General features: G+C 40.4%; 1 protein-coding gene across 1 annotated transcript; it reads right to left on the reverse strand.

Moving 5' to 3' along the window:
- Positions 1-387: 387 nt before the first annotated feature.
- On the reverse strand, positions 388-17,557 carry LOC115766997. Its single transcript, XM_030711118.1, has 10 exons — positions 17,024-17,557; positions 16,676-16,975; positions 16,271-16,618; positions 15,779-16,204; positions 15,251-15,637; positions 12,189-13,349; positions 4,598-4,772; positions 2,823-2,850; positions 2,260-2,754; positions 388-1,438 (listed from the first exon to the last, which is right to left on the reverse strand). Exons 1-10 carry the CDS (start codon positions 17,555-17,557, stop codon positions 1,255-1,257), a joined length of 4,038 nt encoding a protein of 1,345 aa, XP_030566978.1. The 3' UTR covers positions 388-1,254.
- Positions 17,558-20,334: the final 2,777 nt, after the last annotated feature.

The following is a 20,334-nucleotide window of genomic DNA, read 5'->3' on the forward strand; positions in this document are numbered from 1 at the left end:
CGAACCTTAAGACAAAGCCTGAACCCAAGCCCAAGTTAAAATTACTTTGAGCGTGACTCGGCTCATAAAAACTTGAATTTAACTAAACTAAATTCAATATGTGCCAAATTTTGGTTTTAGATCTAATGTAGCCCGCAATTTCTATATGAAAATATTTACGACCAGCAATATTTTCAGCAGAACGGGCAATTATATAAAACTAGGAATTATATATAGTCAAGTTGGGAACACAACCAGACTTAGAGCCAGAAATTCGGCTCAAACCATGTGCTGGCAGCCAAGCTAAGAGCAAATGTGTAATTTTTCAATTGGCATCAACATTTTCAAAGATATTTTCTTACAATAAGCAAAGAGTTATTATTTTTTTAAATACTTGTCAGATTTATTGAGATAGCAAACATATAAAACATATGCATTTGTTAAACATATGCAACTCTTGTGGTTGTTGTTGCTGTTGTTATTGTTATTTTGGCTTTTGCTGCTGTTCTCAAAACTAACCACAATGCTAGTTAATTGTATTAATTTTAGCATATATATGTATACAGTAAATGTACAAGCTAATTATATTAGAGACAATAAAAAAAAACAAAAAAAAAGACACTACGGCGGCAAATCTTATCACATGACAGTTATGATATAATATATACATATATATATATATGCAGTTATATATATGTATATGTGTGCATGTATATGTATTTGTTTTGATATATCGCTAATGAACATTATGCATAGATAATGCCTAGAGTATGCTTCTAAGTATTTGGTCACATTGTCAAAACCAAGTTAAAAATATAAAAAAAAAATATGTAAATCAAGAATATATCTACGCATATTTGTATAGTAATATATATACTTAATATGTGAGTTATGTGTGTGTGTGTGTGTGTGTGTGTGTGTGGTGCGCCGTAGCTAGCGTTCACTGTACGGCATATATCATAATGTACATGCGTCTAGTTATTAGCATTAACTTAGTCTACTGTCTTTTTGGTAAGTATTTTGCTTGTTTGCTGAATTCGACTACAAGAAATGTTCGGGTCTCGAACATTTTGTTTAACAATAAATAAACATTAAAATAAGCACAGAAAAAAAGAAGGGAGCAAGACACAAACAAAAAAAAGAACATAATTATTGCATTAAATGATTGAAAATGTGCATTAATATTAATTGAAAGCGCTTTTCCTATGCGGCGCACAATTTGTGTGATGTTTTCCATGGAATTGTTGTCTGTTGCTTTGTTGTATAAATATATATTTAACAGACAAGTCGCTCATTAGCAGGACGAAATATACGGTCATAGTTCTCAATTAACACCTTGGCTAGCATATTCATTCGACCGATATCGAAATTGATATCGTTTGCAGCCAGCAAGCAGGGTCCCCAGACAATGGCCAGGTTGGAGGCAGGCATCCGGTTCGAGCTGCTCGACGCTGCAACGCTGTATGAAGGAAGACAAAAAACAAAGGCTTCATTAATGCAACTAATTGGGTGATGCGCCTCGTCTGCTCTAATTATATATACATATCAATTAGACTATAAACACTGTCAAGTCATCTGCCTCTGAGTGCGGCCAAGGATATCGAGCAGACATGCTGCTCTTTCTGGCAGCTGCTTACATTTTGGAAGCCTTGATGCCTAGACCGAGACAATGTCTGTGCGTTCATGTAAATAAATTGGTAAATTAATAACCGAAATCTACAGAAATTATTGAATTTGTCGTATGTGCTGCATTCAGCTGCAGCTACTCATGTGGATTGTGAATTAAACGCGCAGTTCCTTTAAATTGCAGTCGAATTGCTGCTTATCGAGTTCATTGTAAATTTAACATGAAGTTTTAATTAATAACTCCGAGCTGCAGCGACTCGTGTTCATTGTAAATCTTACCTAACATCAACTCAAGCTCATTGTTCATTTAACATGAAGTTCTATTAAATTTCTTGAAGCTGTGGCGCATCATGTTCATTGTAAATGTAAATGAAATTTTACCAAATCGCTGCGCTCTGCAGCTACTCATGTTTATTGTAAAACTAACATGAAGTTTAATTAAATTGCTGTCACAATTGCACGAAGTTTTTAAAGTTTTTTAACTATGAAGTTGAGTAAAAGAAAAGCAATTTATCCTCATGATAACTATGCAGCATTTCGTATGTTTGCCATGCAGATTTTTCTCTCTTTTGGCTTATATTAAGTTCTGTTTACACAAAAGTTCTAATAACAGCTTTGAGCTGTTTTAAGTTCGCACTGAAGCTGGGCACTCACTTGGTCAAATGCTTGATGAGGAACCGGAGCGTAGAGCGATTCGGTTCGGGCATCTCATCGAAGGCCAAACGCATCCGCTCGATGGCGGCATCGTCGGTGAGACACCGTCCCAGTCGCTCGTAGGCCTCCTGTGTGATCAGCGGGGCGGGCAGCTCGCGAAAGAACTGCTTATGGAGGCTGGTTAGCGTGTGTATGTCATCAGTCTGAAGGCAGCGTGGATCGTAGAGGTGGGTCAACTTGCGCTTCAGCTCATCGACGAGCAGCTTGTTGCCGCTCGCGCGATAGATGCCATCCTGTTCAATGCAGTCGGCACGCTCGATGTGGGCGCAAACATCGACAACGAAACGCGGCACATACGGATGGTCGGACATGTTCAGCTCCAGGGCGTTCAGACGGGCCCCAAACAGCGGATACTTGGACTGTTCGTCCAAGCAGAGGCTATTCACTTGGCTGCGACGTGTGCGCGATTTCTTTTCGCTCTTGGGCGATCGATTGCTGCAAATGGATGCGATTAGTTGGCTGATATAAATATATATTAAATATATATAATAAGTGATACTCACAGTCGAAACACATTGCTGTTGACTGCAACTGCAGCATGCAACGTGGGGCGGCATTCCAATTGGCAACAACATGAAAAGGAAACAAATCGCAAACGGAATTAGCATCAAATTGCACTTTTGTGAAGGCAGCTAAAAACTTGGCCTACATTCTGCAAAGCGTCTATCCATCTGTCTCGCTTACTCTCTCTCTCTCTCTCTCTCCCTCTCTCTCTCTCTCTCTGACACTCGCTGACCACCCACAATGATAATAATTATACTATCAGCAAACAACTCGGTTAGCTACCTGAATATCTACTGGCATTGGCGACTGCCATTCCGACTGCTATCGCGACTGCAACTGGGACTGCGATTTGTAGTTTTATATTATTTAACGCCTGCATTCGATTCACCTTGTTTGGGCATGCGGGCGTTTTTGCATACGGAATCTCAGCGACTGGAATGGCAAAGCTGACAAAAAATAATAATAAATAATTCCCAACTTCCAAGATTCCCCGCAGTGAATCATTTTGTCACTCACTGTAATTCCCCTGCATACAATGGAGAAACAGAAACAAAAAAGTGAAACCCGCGAGACTTTCATTAACTAAAACAGACGCAGCTACAAATTAAGAGAGTTGGAGCGAGAGAGAGAGAGAGAGAGAGAGAGAGGCATAAGAAACCTATCCTGCCCCCCGCCAACTCTGCGCTCCATTAAACAAACAATTCAAGCCGCATTCCATGATTCGAATTCGCATTCGCATTCGCATTTCCAAATTCCAATTCCATTCAAAGCTGTTTTGTTTCTATATCTAAGTGTGGCTGTGTCTGTGTGTGTGTGTGTGTGTGGGCGCATGTGCCGCCTTTAAAGGCCAAGCTGTTCGTTACCAATTTGGTGGGGAAACTTGGACTTGGCATTTATCAACGGGGCAGACATCGGGGCGCCCTACCACACAGAGCAGGCCACCACGTAGCAGAGGCGTCTGTCTGCTCGCTTTAAGCCCGATCCAAGGCGTTTGTTAACTAGTTGCATGTTTTGACCCACTAAGCCAGCGAATTGGCTGGCAACCAGTTAATTAAAGCACATACTTGAGCTGCATATGTCAGCTATATACTTATATACATTTCTAGCTCAACTTCGGAATTTACTTTAACTTCTTTCAATATATTATATATATCCGTATACCATACTCATACTTTCTGGCCTAATTCACATATTTTGGCCATAAGTCAAACAGCTTTCTGCCAGTTTATATCAGAAATTGTGCATGTTCATTGGGGCTTGTTGAATTGGCAATACTGAAGATCTAGTTAAGATGCGATACTTAATTTTATAGTCTAGACCAAACTTAAGAATGGGAATAACTCGCCAGATCGTATTTGCCTCACTCGCTCTCTCTCTCTCTCATGCTCTCTGTGCTCCCTCTCTCTCTTTCCGTCCTTTTCTTATTTTCCGATTGACCCAAACGTTTTCATGCGTGGATGTTCCAATGGCTGTGAGTCAGGAATATATTTCTAAATATATCGAAAATGTTCTAACCTGATCTGAAGAGGGTATATGAAAATCTCCCCTTTCCCTCTGTCTATGTCTCTCTGAAAGCGTCAGGTTGTACATCAAGCAAATTAAGAAAGAACAAATTCAAATAGTTGCTCCCCAGTTTAAAAAAATATAAAATAAATAGTTACAACAATTATAAATTGAGAGCTAAAAGCATTTTAGTAGAGCTAATCGAGAGTACTTTTTATCATAAATATAGAGTAGTTAATTATTAACTTGGGACACGGACACACACACTTACATTTCATGCGCATGCGATTCTTGATGGACTTCTTGTCATCCTCGCCGGGCAGATCGACAAGATTGCCAATGGAGGCGCTCTTGAAGCGCTGCAATATGGTCGTCTGCTGGAACTGCTGCACCTCGTTGTCCTCCTGGATTTGCTGGGCACGCAGAATATCAGTCACTGGCACAATCTGGAAGCACAAGACACGCAACACGCACATAAATATTTAAGGAAATACAAACACAATTAAGCAACTGGCAAACTGATGCAAGATGCAATTACTATCAGATACGTAGCAGGGCGTGGGCGGTTGGGGCGTTGAGGTGTTGGGGGTTGTCTGGCATGCGATTGAGATACAATTTGAGCAACGGCTGCAAATTAATTGCAGCTTTTCGTGCTGCTGTCGCCCGGCTCTGATTTTATATCTGTATCTATAAACATATATATTTAACTGATGCTTGATTTTGCTCAAGCTAAACACGATTTACGTGTCTGCTTTTTATTTTACGTTGTTTTTATTTTTTCGGTTTATCAATTGTTTTTTGTTGTCGTCTCGCGCAACGCTCACCGTTGTTAGTCGACGCTTCGATTTGCCTTTGCCAGTCATTTGTTATCTCTTGCCTGCGCGCACGCCCCGGAAAACGCAAGAACAAAAAGAAATTAAAAAAAAAAAAAAAAAACGAAAAAGAAAAGACACCCAAGTTGATAAGAAATTGAACTCGATTTGCTGGAAAAGCAAGAGCGACGCGTGCAATGCCAAACGCAAACGGTTAATGTGCCCAAGATAACGAAATGTAGAAAAGTGTTCGAGCATTTCACGATTTTGTTGTATTTATCGTCGTATCTATAGCCGTAAGTTCTGTCCGATCCGATCCGTATCGCTGCCACTCTCCCGCTCTGCCGCTCTCCCGCTCTCTCGACTCGCCTGGCGCTTTTCATAAGTATTTTCTGATATTTCCTTGCACATTATACAATACGTCTCTGCTCGCCCGCTGCCGTTGGCATAAACAAAGCGACACCAACGCAAAACCTGTAGACGGCCGTCTGCCGGTACGCAGCACAGCCCGGGGCAGCTGGCTAGAAACGATATCGAAATCTATATGCGTCCCGGCAGCCGCAGCAGCAAAATCAGCTGTAAACACGAGCACCACAAACAGCTTGGTGGCAGCTTGAGTTACTTGCACCGGGCGCGGTGGCGTCTGTGCCAGTCGTACGCACAACTTAATTTTGTTGCACACCCACACCCATACACAGACAGAGACACAGACACACAGACGTACTCGACATTAACGAGCTTGTTTAGCTAGACGAATAGATTTCGCATTCCAGGAACTTGGCCAAACAGCTGCTGTTCCGCTTGTGCCACAGCCAAATGTAAATATCATTTTTATAGAGCAACTGTCACGATTCAACGATAACAAATACCTATAAATACAATATCAAAAGAGAATACCCTACAAAACATGCATCAGTTTTCAACAGTTTCTATTTATCTTCCTTTAGACAACTCGCTTCAAATATATAATAATTATAATAACAAACAAGTGTAAGAGATGAGTCGAGAATTGGGATAAACACATATCATATAAGAACCAGAAAGAGCGCAGTGAAGATAGATAGATGTACCTTAATAGACATCTGTCTTTGCATTGCTGTTATAGAAAAGCTTTACTTTCGATCTATGATATAGTTTTTATAATATAGTAGTCCGATTTGAGCTAGCATTGCAGACGTGCTTAACATCTTGAATATCTTGTCCAACAGCAAAGTATTTTCTAAACATATATATCTTCAAGCAATTTTAGAGATTATAGAATTGTATGCGAGCTTTAACTTATATGAAAACTTTTCCATAAGAAAAACGTATTTCTCAACTCATTCTAGAGGTAAAAGAACTATATGCTTTAAGCTTTAAGTCTGCAAGACTAGTTAACATAGAAGCGGATAAACGATCGTCAGATCAAGAATATATAGCCTAAATATCTACTTAATAATAACAGAAATTCATCTGGTTCTAAATCTGTCTCAAAGTTATGACAAACTTGATTTGCTTACGTTGTTCCATAGCTATGAGGTTGCTCAGACTAAAGAATATCTCTAATGTGCCACTCAAGAATATATATATATATATATATATCCCTATATATTGGACATATCTTTATGTAGGCTAAATGTAATACAGGGTGCACACAAAAAGGAGCCACAATCCGCTTGCAATTATGTTATTTAATACCATTGTAACTATTTGTTTAAGCTGCGCTGTTTTGTCTTATTCTCTTTGCAAATTCTAAATTAAACAATAAAAAGTGCTGTAGTCAGGTATGCCCGACTAAGAGATACCCCGTAGCCAACTACGAATCACCTACATGTTAATTTATTGATTGTTGCACAACTTAAATAAGCCAAAAATAAAGCTGCAAAATTTAACCAACAAATAAAATTAAAAAATTTAATAAAAAACTAAGAAAATAAAGAAATAATAATAAAAATTATGTTAAATAAAAATCCAAACTAATCGCTTTCTTAAGAGGGAAAAGTTTTCGAAAAAAAAAAACGATAAAGTTTTTCCAATTTGCAGTCTTAAGTTCTTCAAATATTTAATAACAGAGCAGAACAGATCTGATCAGATCAGCAATAGGATTGTGTATATAAATTATGGGGTTGCGGATACGTTCCTCTGGCTGTTACATACAGCCTCTATACAACATAAGACACCTTTCGAGCCATTTCATGGGTACAGGGTATAACAGCGCTCGATTAAACTCTAATTTTATTTTACTTAATTTGTTATTGTTGCTTTTGTTTGTTTGTGCATAAACAAAAAAGCAAATATTGCGTAGTTGCTGCTTGTGTTGTTGTTGTTGTTATTGTTGTTGCCGCTTTTGTTGTTGCTGTTGTCATTGTTTTTGCAATTAGTGAGGCAGCTGCCGCTGAGCGCGCTTTTGGGCATGTTTGGAATATGCGCGGCATTAGATGCGCTGCTTTTGGCCAACAGCTCGCAAATTAACAAACTCGCACAAATGTATCTCTGGCTGTATACACATATTCTAATGTATCTTTTGTAGCTTTTGTATCTGTATCTGGATTTGTGCGGCAAACAAAAATAGAATTTTAAATGCGCTGCACGAACAATTTTTGCGCCCTTGTTATTGTTGTTATTTTTGCTTTGTTAAATTTATTTATTCTATTATTTATATTTTTTTTAAAATATTTAATTGATTTAGCCTTGGCATGTGGCAACATATGTAAGCCTGTGTCTGTATCTGTATTTATATCTAAATCTGAATCTGTGTCTACAGCTGCATCTGTATCTGTATCTGTATCTGTATCTGTATCTGTATCTGTATCTGTATCTGTATCTGTATCTGTATCTGTATCTGTATCTGTATCTGTATCTGTATCTGTATCTGTATCTGTATCTGTATCTGTATCTGTATCTGTATCTGTATCTGTATCTGTATCTGTATCTGTATCTGTATCTGTATCTGTATCTGTATCTGTATCTGTATCTGTATCTGTATCTGTATCTGTATCTGTATCTGTATCTGTATCTGTATCTGTATCTGTATCTGTATCTGTATCTGTATCTGTATCTGTATCTGTATCTGTATCTGTATCTGTATCTGTATCTGTATCTGTATCTGTATCTGTATCTGTATCTGTATCTGTATCTGTATCTGTATCTGTATCTGTATCTGTATCTGTATCTGTATCTGTATCTGTATCTGTATCTGTATCTGTATCTGTATCTGTATCTGTATCTGTATCTGTATCTGTATCTGTATCTGTATCTGTATCTGTATCTGTATCTGTATCTGTATCTGTATCTGTATCTGTATCTGTATCTGTATCTGTATCTGTATCTGTATCTGTATCTGTATCTGTATCTGTATCTGTATCTGTATCTGTATCTGTATCTGTATCTGTATCTGTATCTGTATCTGTATCTGTATCTGTATCTGTATCTGTATCTGTATCTGTATCTGTATCTGTATCTGTATCTGTATCTGTATCTGTATCTGTATCTGTATCTGTATCTGTATCTGTATCTGTATCTGTATCTGTATCTGTATCTGTATCTGTATCTGTATCTGTATCTGTATCTGTATCTGTATCTGTATCTGTATCTGTATCTGTATCTGTATCTGTATCTGTATCTGTATCTGTATCTGTATCTGTATCTGTATCTGTATCTGTATCTGTATCTGTATCTGTATCTGTATCTGTATCTGTATCTGTATCTGTATCTGTATCTGTATCTGTATCTGTATCTGTATCTGTATCTGTATCTGTATCTGTATCTGTATCTGTATCTGTATCTGTATCTGTATCTGTATCTGTATCTGTATCTGTATCTGTATCTGATCTGTATCTGTATCTGTATCTGTATCTGTATCTGTATCTGTATCTGTATCTGTATCTGTATCTGTATCTGTATCTATATCTGTATCTGTATCTGTATCTGTATCTGTATCTGTACCTGATTCACGAGCAAAAACATAACTGACTAAACAAAGGCGACGCATTTGACCCGTTAGACTTTTGATCTTTTAGCTGCGCGTATTGTTAAAGTGTTATTTGCACATCTATTTTTTACAGGTATATTGCTTTAAGCGTTGCGGTTATCAACCGGGCCCTCATAATATGTCTCATGGACACCGTGTTAATGGAGCCAAGAGATTGTCTATATACCACATATCCAATTGTTACCAAGTGTCGAGCTCTGTGTTGACTTAACATTGCGTAGGCAAAGTCAATGCAACACCATAGCCAAACATCCGCTCGGCTCAATGATATTGCAGCTAACCTTAGCTATATCTAAGCTCTATGCATACATAAACGAGATGATTTCAAAACACAGCCCGTTCAAATTGAAGCCAAGCCATGAGCACTCGCAACACTCAGTCAGGGCCAAACTTATCAGCAGTGTTTCTTGTTTTTTGCTTTCTGCAAACATAAATGAGGCTTAAAGAATTTGAAATCCTAATATATAGTCGACTATATAATAAACATATATAGCTAAGTGTTTTTGTATTCCATTAAAGTACTATTCTTATTGTTTCTAACTGTATTGTTTCGCATCTTTATAATATATAATCAGTTCGTTTGTTTTAGACTTAGCTTAAAAAAAGGAAAAAATTATATAGTTAGATAAATAAATAGATATAATATAATATGCATTTCTTCAGATTATGAAAATATATATCATATATCTTATTATCTTACACAAATATCTATATCTATCTATTTGTCTATCTACCTATCCACATATCTATCTTTTTATCTATGTATATATTTAATTATCTATCTATCATTTATCTGTCTATTTATCTATCTATCATAAATCTTTCTATCTATTCATAATTCTTTTAGTAAACAAGATTTGCCTTAAAATCGAATCAACAGAACAATTTCTACAATAAGTCATCTAATATATTCAAATATTTTTAAAATATAAGTAAAACAAGTAGGAAAATATAAATTTATACATTTAGATAGAGCCAATCCGATAATGTTGGGGACGTGACATTGGCTTAGCCATAAAAATAAAATAAGAGTTCAGCTTTTGAGCATTGCGATAAGCAATATTTTAAGCAATTCCCAAGCTCTGCTCGTAATATCCGGCCCTTTATTTATGGAACCCAAGGCCCTTTTTTACGATAAAAACAACGAAAATTGAAAAAAACGAAGAAATTTAGGAAAAATGCGCCCTGTCGACGGCTTACAAAAGGCGCAGCCCACCTATAATTATGTAAAAGGTGAGCACAGAACAAACCCGGTCTCCAGCCCGAAGTCCAAGTCGAGTTCGAACTCGAACTCGGCGAGTTTACAAAAATATTTGACTAATGATTAACCAATTAAATGCTGATAAATACGCTGGCGATGACGAGGCCGGCGCGCTGCTCCGCGGAGGGGTGCGTGGGGCAGAAAATTAACGACAGCATAAAAACCAGAAACCGGTTCCCCAAAAGCTGTTGGCAAAAACCTAAAAACTTGCCGACTGTTGTATGCAAAAATAATTGTCGCTGATAGCAGAGCGGGGCGTTGGAGCGAGGGTCTCGCCGATGGAGAGAAGAAGGAGTGTGTGTGGGGGGGCAAGAGAGGAAGGGAACGATATGTGAATCAACTTTTGGGGTACCGAGTCTCTCAGCCAAATTCCATAGAATTTCTCATGCAGCGGCAAATGCACCAAATGCAAAAGGGAAATAATAAAACAACAACAACAATAACAACAATAACAAATAAAATGCAGAGAAAAACGTGAGAGGCAAATAAATAAAAATACATTATGCAAAAGAAAAAAAAATACAAAATAAAATCAAAATAAAAACAACAACAGCATATGATATAAACAAAGCGCAAAAAAATTACGACTAACGCGAAAGGCGCAAGAATTTTCGAGTCGCCGGCCAGAATACACTATCGCACAAAAACTTGGAATCCTAAGGCGCATAGATAATGATAAGATGGCTTTCAAATAGTTTCGTTTTGGTTTGAATCGCCAATTATGCACGCATCTACTTATTTTCAAATATTTTTTAGTATAAACCGAATCTTATACAAAACCTTTTTGAAAAACTAACAACTTTTTAAAAGCTTGGACTTGACTTACTTTATTTGACAATTGTCTATCTTGGTTAGGCAACAAATTTAGCCAGCAACTTCTATAAGAAAATATTTAGGACTTGCAATATTTTCAGTAGAACGGGCCACAATAATATCTCAACAAATATTATATTCATAGTTATATAAGTATATAAATGTGTACAAATACTATGCAAAATTGTAATGCCAAAAAAAACTTGAAAAACTGCACGTACCGATTTCTAATGAAGCATAAGCGATATTAATGTATTACGTCTCAAATCACATATACTGTATATTTTAAATACATATAACTAAATATTTGTATAAGTTATATCTAATATATGTTAGATTAGGGCTGGAATGCAATTTTTTTTAATAATAATTTAATTGGTTTTCTTTCCAATATGGTCAACAAATTGAACCCGAAAACCTATCGACGCCAGACACTCAAATATATTGATTTTTAATATTATTAATATATGTATTAATAATATACTATAACAATATTATGTAATAATATTAGTTCTCCATGAAGCATCATAACAATATCAAATTATTTTTAATAAATTCAAAATTTGTTATAACATTTTCTACTACTCTTGATTTTTTCATTTGAATTTTTTATCGGAAAGGGCATTCGGAAAACTTAAGTGCATTTGTCCCCCTTTGGCATTGTTTGCTGCTGTGTGTAAAAGTGTATGCAAACGCCAAAACTGTAAAGTACCCGGGACTGAGGCTCTGGCGCGCCCCAGCAAACGGCACAAACTCAAAGCAAACAAACATTCGAATCAACCGTTACACACATGCACACGAAGAGACAGACACACACGCAGACACATGCAGAGACACGTACACACACACACACACATACACATAGAGCTGGCAATTTGCAGCGTTTAATTGATGGGGCCGCAGCAAAAACAATGCAATTGCGGTTCCCATTGAATTGAGCAACTGGGTAAGGGGCTAAAGGGGATAAGAGAGAGAGAGAGAGTTGGTTTGCGCTCTTTACACTTACCATATCTTCCTCATCCTCACAACAGTTGACATCTTGGAGCTGCTCACGCCACGCCAGCACCGAGGTGGATACGAGCAGGCGGGCGCTGGAACGTACGCGCAGCTTGCGGCCGGCGCGTGCAGCGACGCCCCGTTTGGTGCTCGCTGCCGCTGCGAGAACGGCCAGAGCCCAATCTTCTTTCAATGGATGTGGTATTTGATCCGACAGATCCTCGCTTTCAGCCTCGCAGCTGCAGCCGCTGTCATCGTTGCTGGGCGACATAGCTACTGTTACAGCTGCAGGCCCAAACGCAGTCGCCTTCGCAGTCGCTGTTAACGCTGACGCCGACGCTGACGCTGACGCTATTGGCGGCGGCGGCGCCGGTCGTCGTATGCGCGTCATGAATCGCTGGTGTATCTGCGAGCGCTGATAGTCGTAAAAGATGGCGCTATATTTCTGCGGCTCCTTGAGACTGTAGAAGATGCAAATGTTGCGCAGCAGCGGATGCGTCAGCGTATGCGTTGCCGACGACGTCGCAACATTCGGCTCTCTGCCGCTGTCAATGCTGCTGCTGCCGGCGCTGCTTATGGAGCCAAGCGTTGCCGTACTATTTGTCACTGTGCTGCCCACGCTAAGCGTCTCTGCGCGCTGCTCCCGCTGCTGCTGTTCGTCCGCCTTGGCAAACATGAACTCATCGTCCGTCTCCCAGGCGCCCTGATCCATGGACGCCGTTGGCGACGGCAGCGGCGACGCTGTTGGCGTCGCCTGCTTAGTCAGCTTGTGACGTGCGCCGGCAGCAAATGCTGCGGCTGCTTGCAGAGTTAACGTTTCGATGTCGACGTCGACGTCTGCGTCTGCGTCATCATCGCTGCCCGCATCGGGCGCTGCGATGATCTCAAAGTCTTCATCATTGCCGTCTGGCACTGGCTCCAGGGTTTTAAATTGCCATATGGTCTGATAAATGGACTCCTCCTCCCCCTCCTCCTCCTCCACCGTCAACTCCTGCTCATGCTCTTGCTCATCCTCTTTCTTCTGCCCAGCTGTCTCTTCCAGCGCATTGTTATTGTTGTTGTTGTAGTTGTTGCCATTCTCATTCTCATTGTTCCGTGGCTTCGTAAGCGCCGTGCTGGGATTACGCACCGGCACCTGAGGGGCGGGACGTCGCACTTTAATCACACAATTCTACAAATATTTAAAGATACCAAAAAAAAAAAAAACTTTGTTGTCACAGCCGCACATTCCGAAGACACAGATTTGTATGGACAACAACTTTTCCACAGATATCCAACAATTTGGACTCATTCACAACAACAACAAAAAATAAAATCAAGGAATTAGTTAAAAGACTTAACTGGATTTGCACTTCACAACCAAAAAAAAAAAAACAAAAAAAAACTCCAACTCGAATTTTTAACATTGCCAACCAGAATTTATAGAACTCGTTATTTGTATAATTCGTTACTCGTTGTTGTTGTTTTACTCGTTTGTTTCTGCAGATAAGTAGAAAGAGAGTTCAACGAGTGCGCTCTACGCAAACTCTTTTTCGAACCATCTACAAATAGTCAAATAGTCCGATTTCTGTCATTTTATTTTTCACAATTTCATGGCCACTCGTTACCCATTATTACTAATAGTTATAGGCAACTCTTGCATCTTTTCCTATCTAATTTCATTTGTGTCGCTACTTTTTCCTTTTTCATTTTCCAACTTACTCGAATATGTCACTACTCGCTGCACTTTCAAGCTAAACTCGTTACTTTTTCGATCGTATGTTCGGTACTATTTGCATGCATATTATCAATACAAAACATCTTGCACAATAGCTCACCTTTATCGCCATCAATCTAATCTTCAACATGCGACATACTATTAAATCGTTTACTCGTTACATGCGCTTACAAAACGAGTACGCGTGATTACTCGTTACATAGTAACTACTTTACACTATCCCATACTAAGCTACACTATGCTATACAATACTATACTATTTTGTACGATACTAAAGGATTTGTTTTTTTTTTTATATGTATATTGATTGATGAACTTTGATAATGCAATTATTATAATAAAAAAAAAATAGTTTTTGTATTTAGCTTGATTAGGTAACTTTTTGAAAGACAACTAAAAATGAATTTTATAAAGAAAAATATGCATATACATATTTAAAAAAATTAATGCATTGATTTTGCATCTGATAATCCTCATAAATACTTTATACTTTACTCACAATCTTGCACTTTGAATAAACTTCCAACCAAACGAACCCAAAATATTTTTGGCAAAGAAAAAAAAAATGGCATAAGAAATATACATGCATACATATGTTGTATGCATATCACGTATACAAATATACATGCATACATACGTACATATTTACATATATGCATATGTGTGTACATACATTGGAAGTTTATTCTCGTATACATATGTATGTGTGTATGTATGTATATGTTTGAAACTTAATTCATACGAGACATAAATACATATGTATATACACATATGCATGCATATTTATATATATTTGTTTTTGTATTTTGTATTTATTATATATTTTTTTAATTTATTTAATTTATCTAACGTTCTTGAGCTGTGCCTAATATTATTTATGTACATTCCTTGTTTAATAACTGTATATATAAATAACAAGAAAAGGAAAACCTAGTTTTTATTTTTACACACACCAAAAAAAAAAAAAAAACAACTGTGTACTTTGGGGTTCGTTTTGGGTTTTTGCCTCGTTGTTGTTGCTTTCGTTTTTTTTTTTTCTATTTGCTATTTGCTACACTTTGCAGCTCATTGCCAGCTCGCTCGCTCTTGTAGTCTTTCGCTTTCTACTCTCTTTCACTCTGCCTCCCTCTCGCGCTGCCTGTGGCGCTCGCTCGCTCACTCGCAATCGCAACTACCGTTGTATGTTTTTTTTTTTTATATTAATTTACGCCTCAATTGCGGCTGGCAGTGAGCCCAAATTGTTAGTGTTGTGTTGTTGTTGTTGTTGTTGTCGCTCGTTATTTGTATTTTATTTGTTTAGTTTTGTTGTAATTTGTAATTTGTTGTAAATCTGTTTGCTTGGAATGGCTATTGACCTGTGTTATTGTTTGTTGCAGTTGTTGTTGTTGCTGACTGACATTGTCATGCTCCTTGTTATTGTTGTTGTTGTTGTTATAATTGCTATTGTTTTCACTGTCGTCGCAGCTGGAGCGCTGAGCGTCGCCGCTTTGCTTGGGTGCCGCCATCAGCGCGCTGCTACTAACGCTGCCGACAACGACGCCGCTGCTGCTGCTACTGCTGCTGCCACACACCGATCGCGTTTGCGTCTCGCTCTCGCTCTCGTTCTCACGCACGCACGCGCTCACGTTCACGTTCACGATCTCGCTCTCGCTCTTGCTCTGCTCAATTGTATCGCTAACGCTGCCGACACGCCATACGACCGCTACGTCGTCACTCGCTGGCGTCGCTGGCACAACTGCCAGCTCCAATGACGGCGGCCCCAATAGGCGTCGTCGTTGCCGTTGCCGTTGCCGTTGCCACAACGCTGACTCACGCTCAGCGCTGCTGTTGCTGTCGCTCTCGCAGAGCCGCCGATAGCGTCGCAGCCAGCGCTCAATGCCGACGCTGCGCAGTCGCTGTCGACGCTGGCTGCTATGCAAAAAGGCGCTTAGTAATTTGCCATAGCCAAAGAAGCAAATGACGCTGCGGTGCAGACTGGCCGCAAGCGCAGCGCTCTGCCATAACTGAGGCAGCGATAGACGCCCTGCGAGCAGCGCTGCCGCTGCTATTGTTGTGGCCGCTGCCGCCTGCGTCGGCGTAGGCGTAACTGTTAATTCAAACGTTTCGGCTGGCGTTGCCTGCTCACTGACCGCCAAACCGCTGAGAAATTCGCAAACAAAGGCCGCATCGTGGCGCTCATTGATGCCGCAGCGACGTCGACGCCGATCGCTAAGCAGCGCCTCGCATTGAGGCGCCAATTGGGCTTCCAATTGATCGTCTAATTGGAAGTGCGGCTGCTGCTGCTGCTCGCGCTTGGCCAGCAGCTTGCGCTTAAAATCGTTAACCAAACGCTGCTGCAGCGCAGGCTCTGCTGCTACTGCTGCTTCCTCCGCTACTGCCTCGTTGCGTCTCAGCATGACCGAATCTGTCTCTTGCTCCCGTTCCCGCTCCCGTTCCCGCTCTCGCTCGTAGGCCGGCGGTACGGCTTTGGGCTGTTGGCAGCCGACGCCGCCGTTTGCATCCTCGTAGCTGTGCAGCTCGCGTCGCAGCGCGTTCATCCACTGGCATATGCTTTCATTTAAATAGAGCGCCGACGTTGACGCTGCTGCTGGCGTCGATGCTGCTGCCTGGCAGCTCGGCTGCTGTTCATCTTGACGCAGCAGGCGCATACGCGAAATGCGCGGCTTTTTGCGTGCCAGGTCCGTTACACTCTCTTCCTCTGGCTGCGGCTCCGGCTCTGGCGGTGGCGCTGGCGCAGGCGTCGACGCCGGCTCAGTCTCTGACTCCGGCTCCGGCTCTCGTTCGGCCCGCAGCCTGCCGTAGATATGCTGATCGCTGCGACTGCACTGCAGCTGACGCTTCAGCTCGCAGATGCGCTGCATATCGAACGTTTCCTGCGTCCGAAAAACTTCGTCCACATTGTGAATGATCTCCAGGGAGCCGCCGCTGCCGACGCCGGCCTTGGCAGCGCCGCCCTCCCTTTGGAACAGGCGACGCTGCAACGAACCGGAGCGATTCAATTGCTTCAGCGAGCCAAAGAGACGCGTAAGTGTCGCAGCGCTCGACTTCGAGTAGTTTAGCAAAGTGCGCGATTTGCCAGCCTTGGCAGAGGCAGAGGCAGCGGCCGAAGCAGAGGCAGAGGCAGAGGCTTGTGGCGGCAGCGAACGCAGCAGTGGTGGCGGTGCCGTTGGCAACTGGGGCGTCTCGTTAATTAGAGCTGATGTGGGCGTGGCACTTGTTGCACACTCACATTGTTCGCTGTCGCTGTAGATGCCGCGGCAGAGCTCGCAAATGTTCTCATATATATTGCATTCGCTGCTGTTAGTTGGCGACGTCGGCTGCGGCTGCGGCTGCGTCTGCTGTTGCAGCGCTGCGACGACGCTGCCGCTGACAATGCACTGGCAGAAGTGACAGTAGCGACCTTGGGCTGCAAAGACGCCATAGCCGCAGCCGCGGCACAGATTTTCGTAGATCACCTCGCGGCGAAAGTATTTGCGCAGCTGCTGCGACGTTGCCGACACTGGCAGATTCTCATAGATATGCTGCTGCTGTTGGCGACTGCGCTTGCTGCGCAGCTGCGTGTATGTCGCCTCGTTCTGATTGGAAATGTGCTGCTTTTTGTTGTTGTCGCCGATTTCGCTGCAGTTGCGTTTGCTGCTTTTCATTTCCACTTGTTGCGGCATTTCGTTTTGCTTTGTCGGTTCGTTTACTCGCCGTCTCTCACTCTCCTTTTCTCTCTCTATCTTTCGCTCTTTCACTATCACACGCGTTTATCGTACTGTTTGTTATTATTATATTGCTGCATCATCGTTTATTATGTGTATTTTTATTTTATTTAAACAACGGCCACACAATCAAAGACACAAGAAATACAAGAAACAAAAAAAAAAACAGTTTTCATTTCATTTCATTTTATCTATTATGCGCTTTTAATTGATGCGAGGCAACTGTCAAATAGTCGCTCGCTCTTTGTGTCGTTGTGCACTCGCTCTCTCCCTTGCACACATGCGCGCACGCGCTGTTATCTTTGTGACCCTTTCCTCCCGCACACACACACACACACACACACACACACAGTGCAGAGAGCGATCATGTTAGTGTCGCTGCACTCTGCACTTACACATGTACATACACATGCACATATATATAAGTTAGCTGCTGCAGTCGATGTCGCTGCCGCTGCTCAGCAATTCTGACGCAGGCTCTCTGCGCTTAACCCTTAAGCTGTTGCACGCGGTTAAATCGACATTTTACTAACGATTTATTTTAAATAAATTTATAAGTTAGATAATGTCAATGGCTTTTAATAGATAAGTAGAGGAGTAAAATAAAAAGCAAAATAATCATTACACAACACAAACTCACATAGATAAAATTTACCAAAAAATACAATACAACAGAAGAATATGATTTTTTGTATATGGCATACAAATAAATATTCATGAATAGTTATTGCTATTTTTATTCCACTAGCAATTGCTAAAGGTTGAGTTCCAGTTCTCTCGCAAAAACACGAGCCCCTGCATTTTTCAAAGAGTGCTGCCACCGTATTAATATTTACAAGCTGGCAACACTGGCAGCACGCTATTTGTCATATGTTCAACAGTCAAAATTATCTGCTAGCTAAATTGGGTGTCAATTTTGACATGCATTCATTTTAATATTCATAATTTATATTTAATTATAATATATTTAGCCCACATAAGTGTTAAAATGAACAACTGCTGCCGCTGCCGCTGCCGCTGCTGCTGTTTCTGGAGACTCGCCGAGTTCGCCTTATATTACATACTTGAGCTGTTTGCTTGAGCGATGACTCAGAGCGGGGCAGCAAAGCATGTCGAGATGTCGCCCCCAAATGGCTTGGCCAACGGGTCCCGGGTTAGAGGGGCCTGCCGGGGCGTCACTCAAATTAAATGCCCCGACAGTGCGCAACAGCGCGGCGACCCTTGAGCTAAACGCCAAGACTGAGACACCGAGACACTGAGCAACTGAGAAATTGAGAAACTGTGAAACTGGTTAAAGCTGACGTTGCGTAAGCGGCCGCTGGACTCGCCCTCGCCCTCGGCCTCACCTACGCGTCGTAGGTGCCGCCGTTCTAGGGCAATGGAATGTGGACTACCTGTCAGGTGCTTGGGACATAGCCAAGGTGGATTAACAACTGTCTCGATCGATGCAAAGTCAACTGTTGCACAGTGAGAAAAAATGTGGCATATAAATGTGGAAAAGTTGTATGTAATAACATTATTTTTATCAATCATCTATCAATCAATCAGCACTTAATCATCAATCAATCATTTAACAATCATGAATCAAGCGTGGATAAATAAATCATCAATCAAACAATCAGTCAATCATCAATTAATCCACCAATGAATCCGAAAAAATTCGCCAATCAATCAAACAATCAGTCATTAATCAGTGTGTCAGTATTCAATCAATCATTTACCAGTCATCAGTCAATCATCTATGAGTCACGAATCAACAATCATTCATCTATTAATCATAGATCCATCAAGCAAATATCAATAATCAATCAGTACATAATATATCAATAATCAATTTATCAATCAATAAACTATTAATCAACAATTGATCAATCTATCAATCATAAGTCAGTCAATCATATAAGAATCATCAAAAATGTATCAATCCTGAATCGATCCATCAATCACATATTATTAATCAGTCAAACAGACAAATTTCAATCAATCATAAATTAATCATTTAATAAATCATGAATCAATCTATCAATCATTTATCAAGCAGTCATCTATTAATCATGAGTAATTTTTCAGTCATGAATCAATCCATCAATCATCTATCAATTAACCAATCCTACAGTCAATCATCAATCAATGAATCAATCGATCGTCAGTCTATCAATCAATCGATCGTCAGTCTATCAATCAATCAATCAATCAATCAGTCATCAACTTGCTTTCATCTGAATTTCCCATGCATTCTCTGCGACCACAGAAGAAAGGGTATCAGATACGGATATTATGAATGGAGTTTCCCCTCAAAGACTGCGCTAGAAATCCCCATTCAACTCGTCACCCCGCAAGTCCTCAGACTATGAATAATAATGCCAGTTCTAACGAAGGAAATCGCTTTGAGGCTCTGCGAGTAGTTTCGAGATAAGCGAATTTTGTTGCCAGCACACATAACTTCAATTTCTGGATCGAAATAGGGAAATAGAGCATTCCATTATGATATATATAAGCATGTATAGATGTAGATATATCGTAAAGATCCCTGAGTTGAGGCTTAAGAATATATATATACTATGTTGATTTCGGCTTAGTCAAATCAGAGAATAATTATATGCAACATTTATGTCATATATATTTCTGTTACATCTGAATCAATCAGGCTTACAATAACAGAAATATCAACAAGTTCTCACAATAAATAGGTAGTTTCTTTTAACAAAGCAACTGCAAATTTCGCTATAAATTTA

Source organism: Drosophila novamexicana, unplaced genomic scaffold (genome assembly GCF_003285875.2).
Source record: "Drosophila novamexicana strain 15010-1031.04,08,12 unplaced genomic scaffold, DnovRS2.1 tig00001302-arrow-arrow-pilon, whole genome shotgun sequence".
Lineage (NCBI taxonomy): Eukaryota > Metazoa > Arthropoda > Insecta > Diptera > Drosophilidae > Drosophila > Drosophila novamexicana.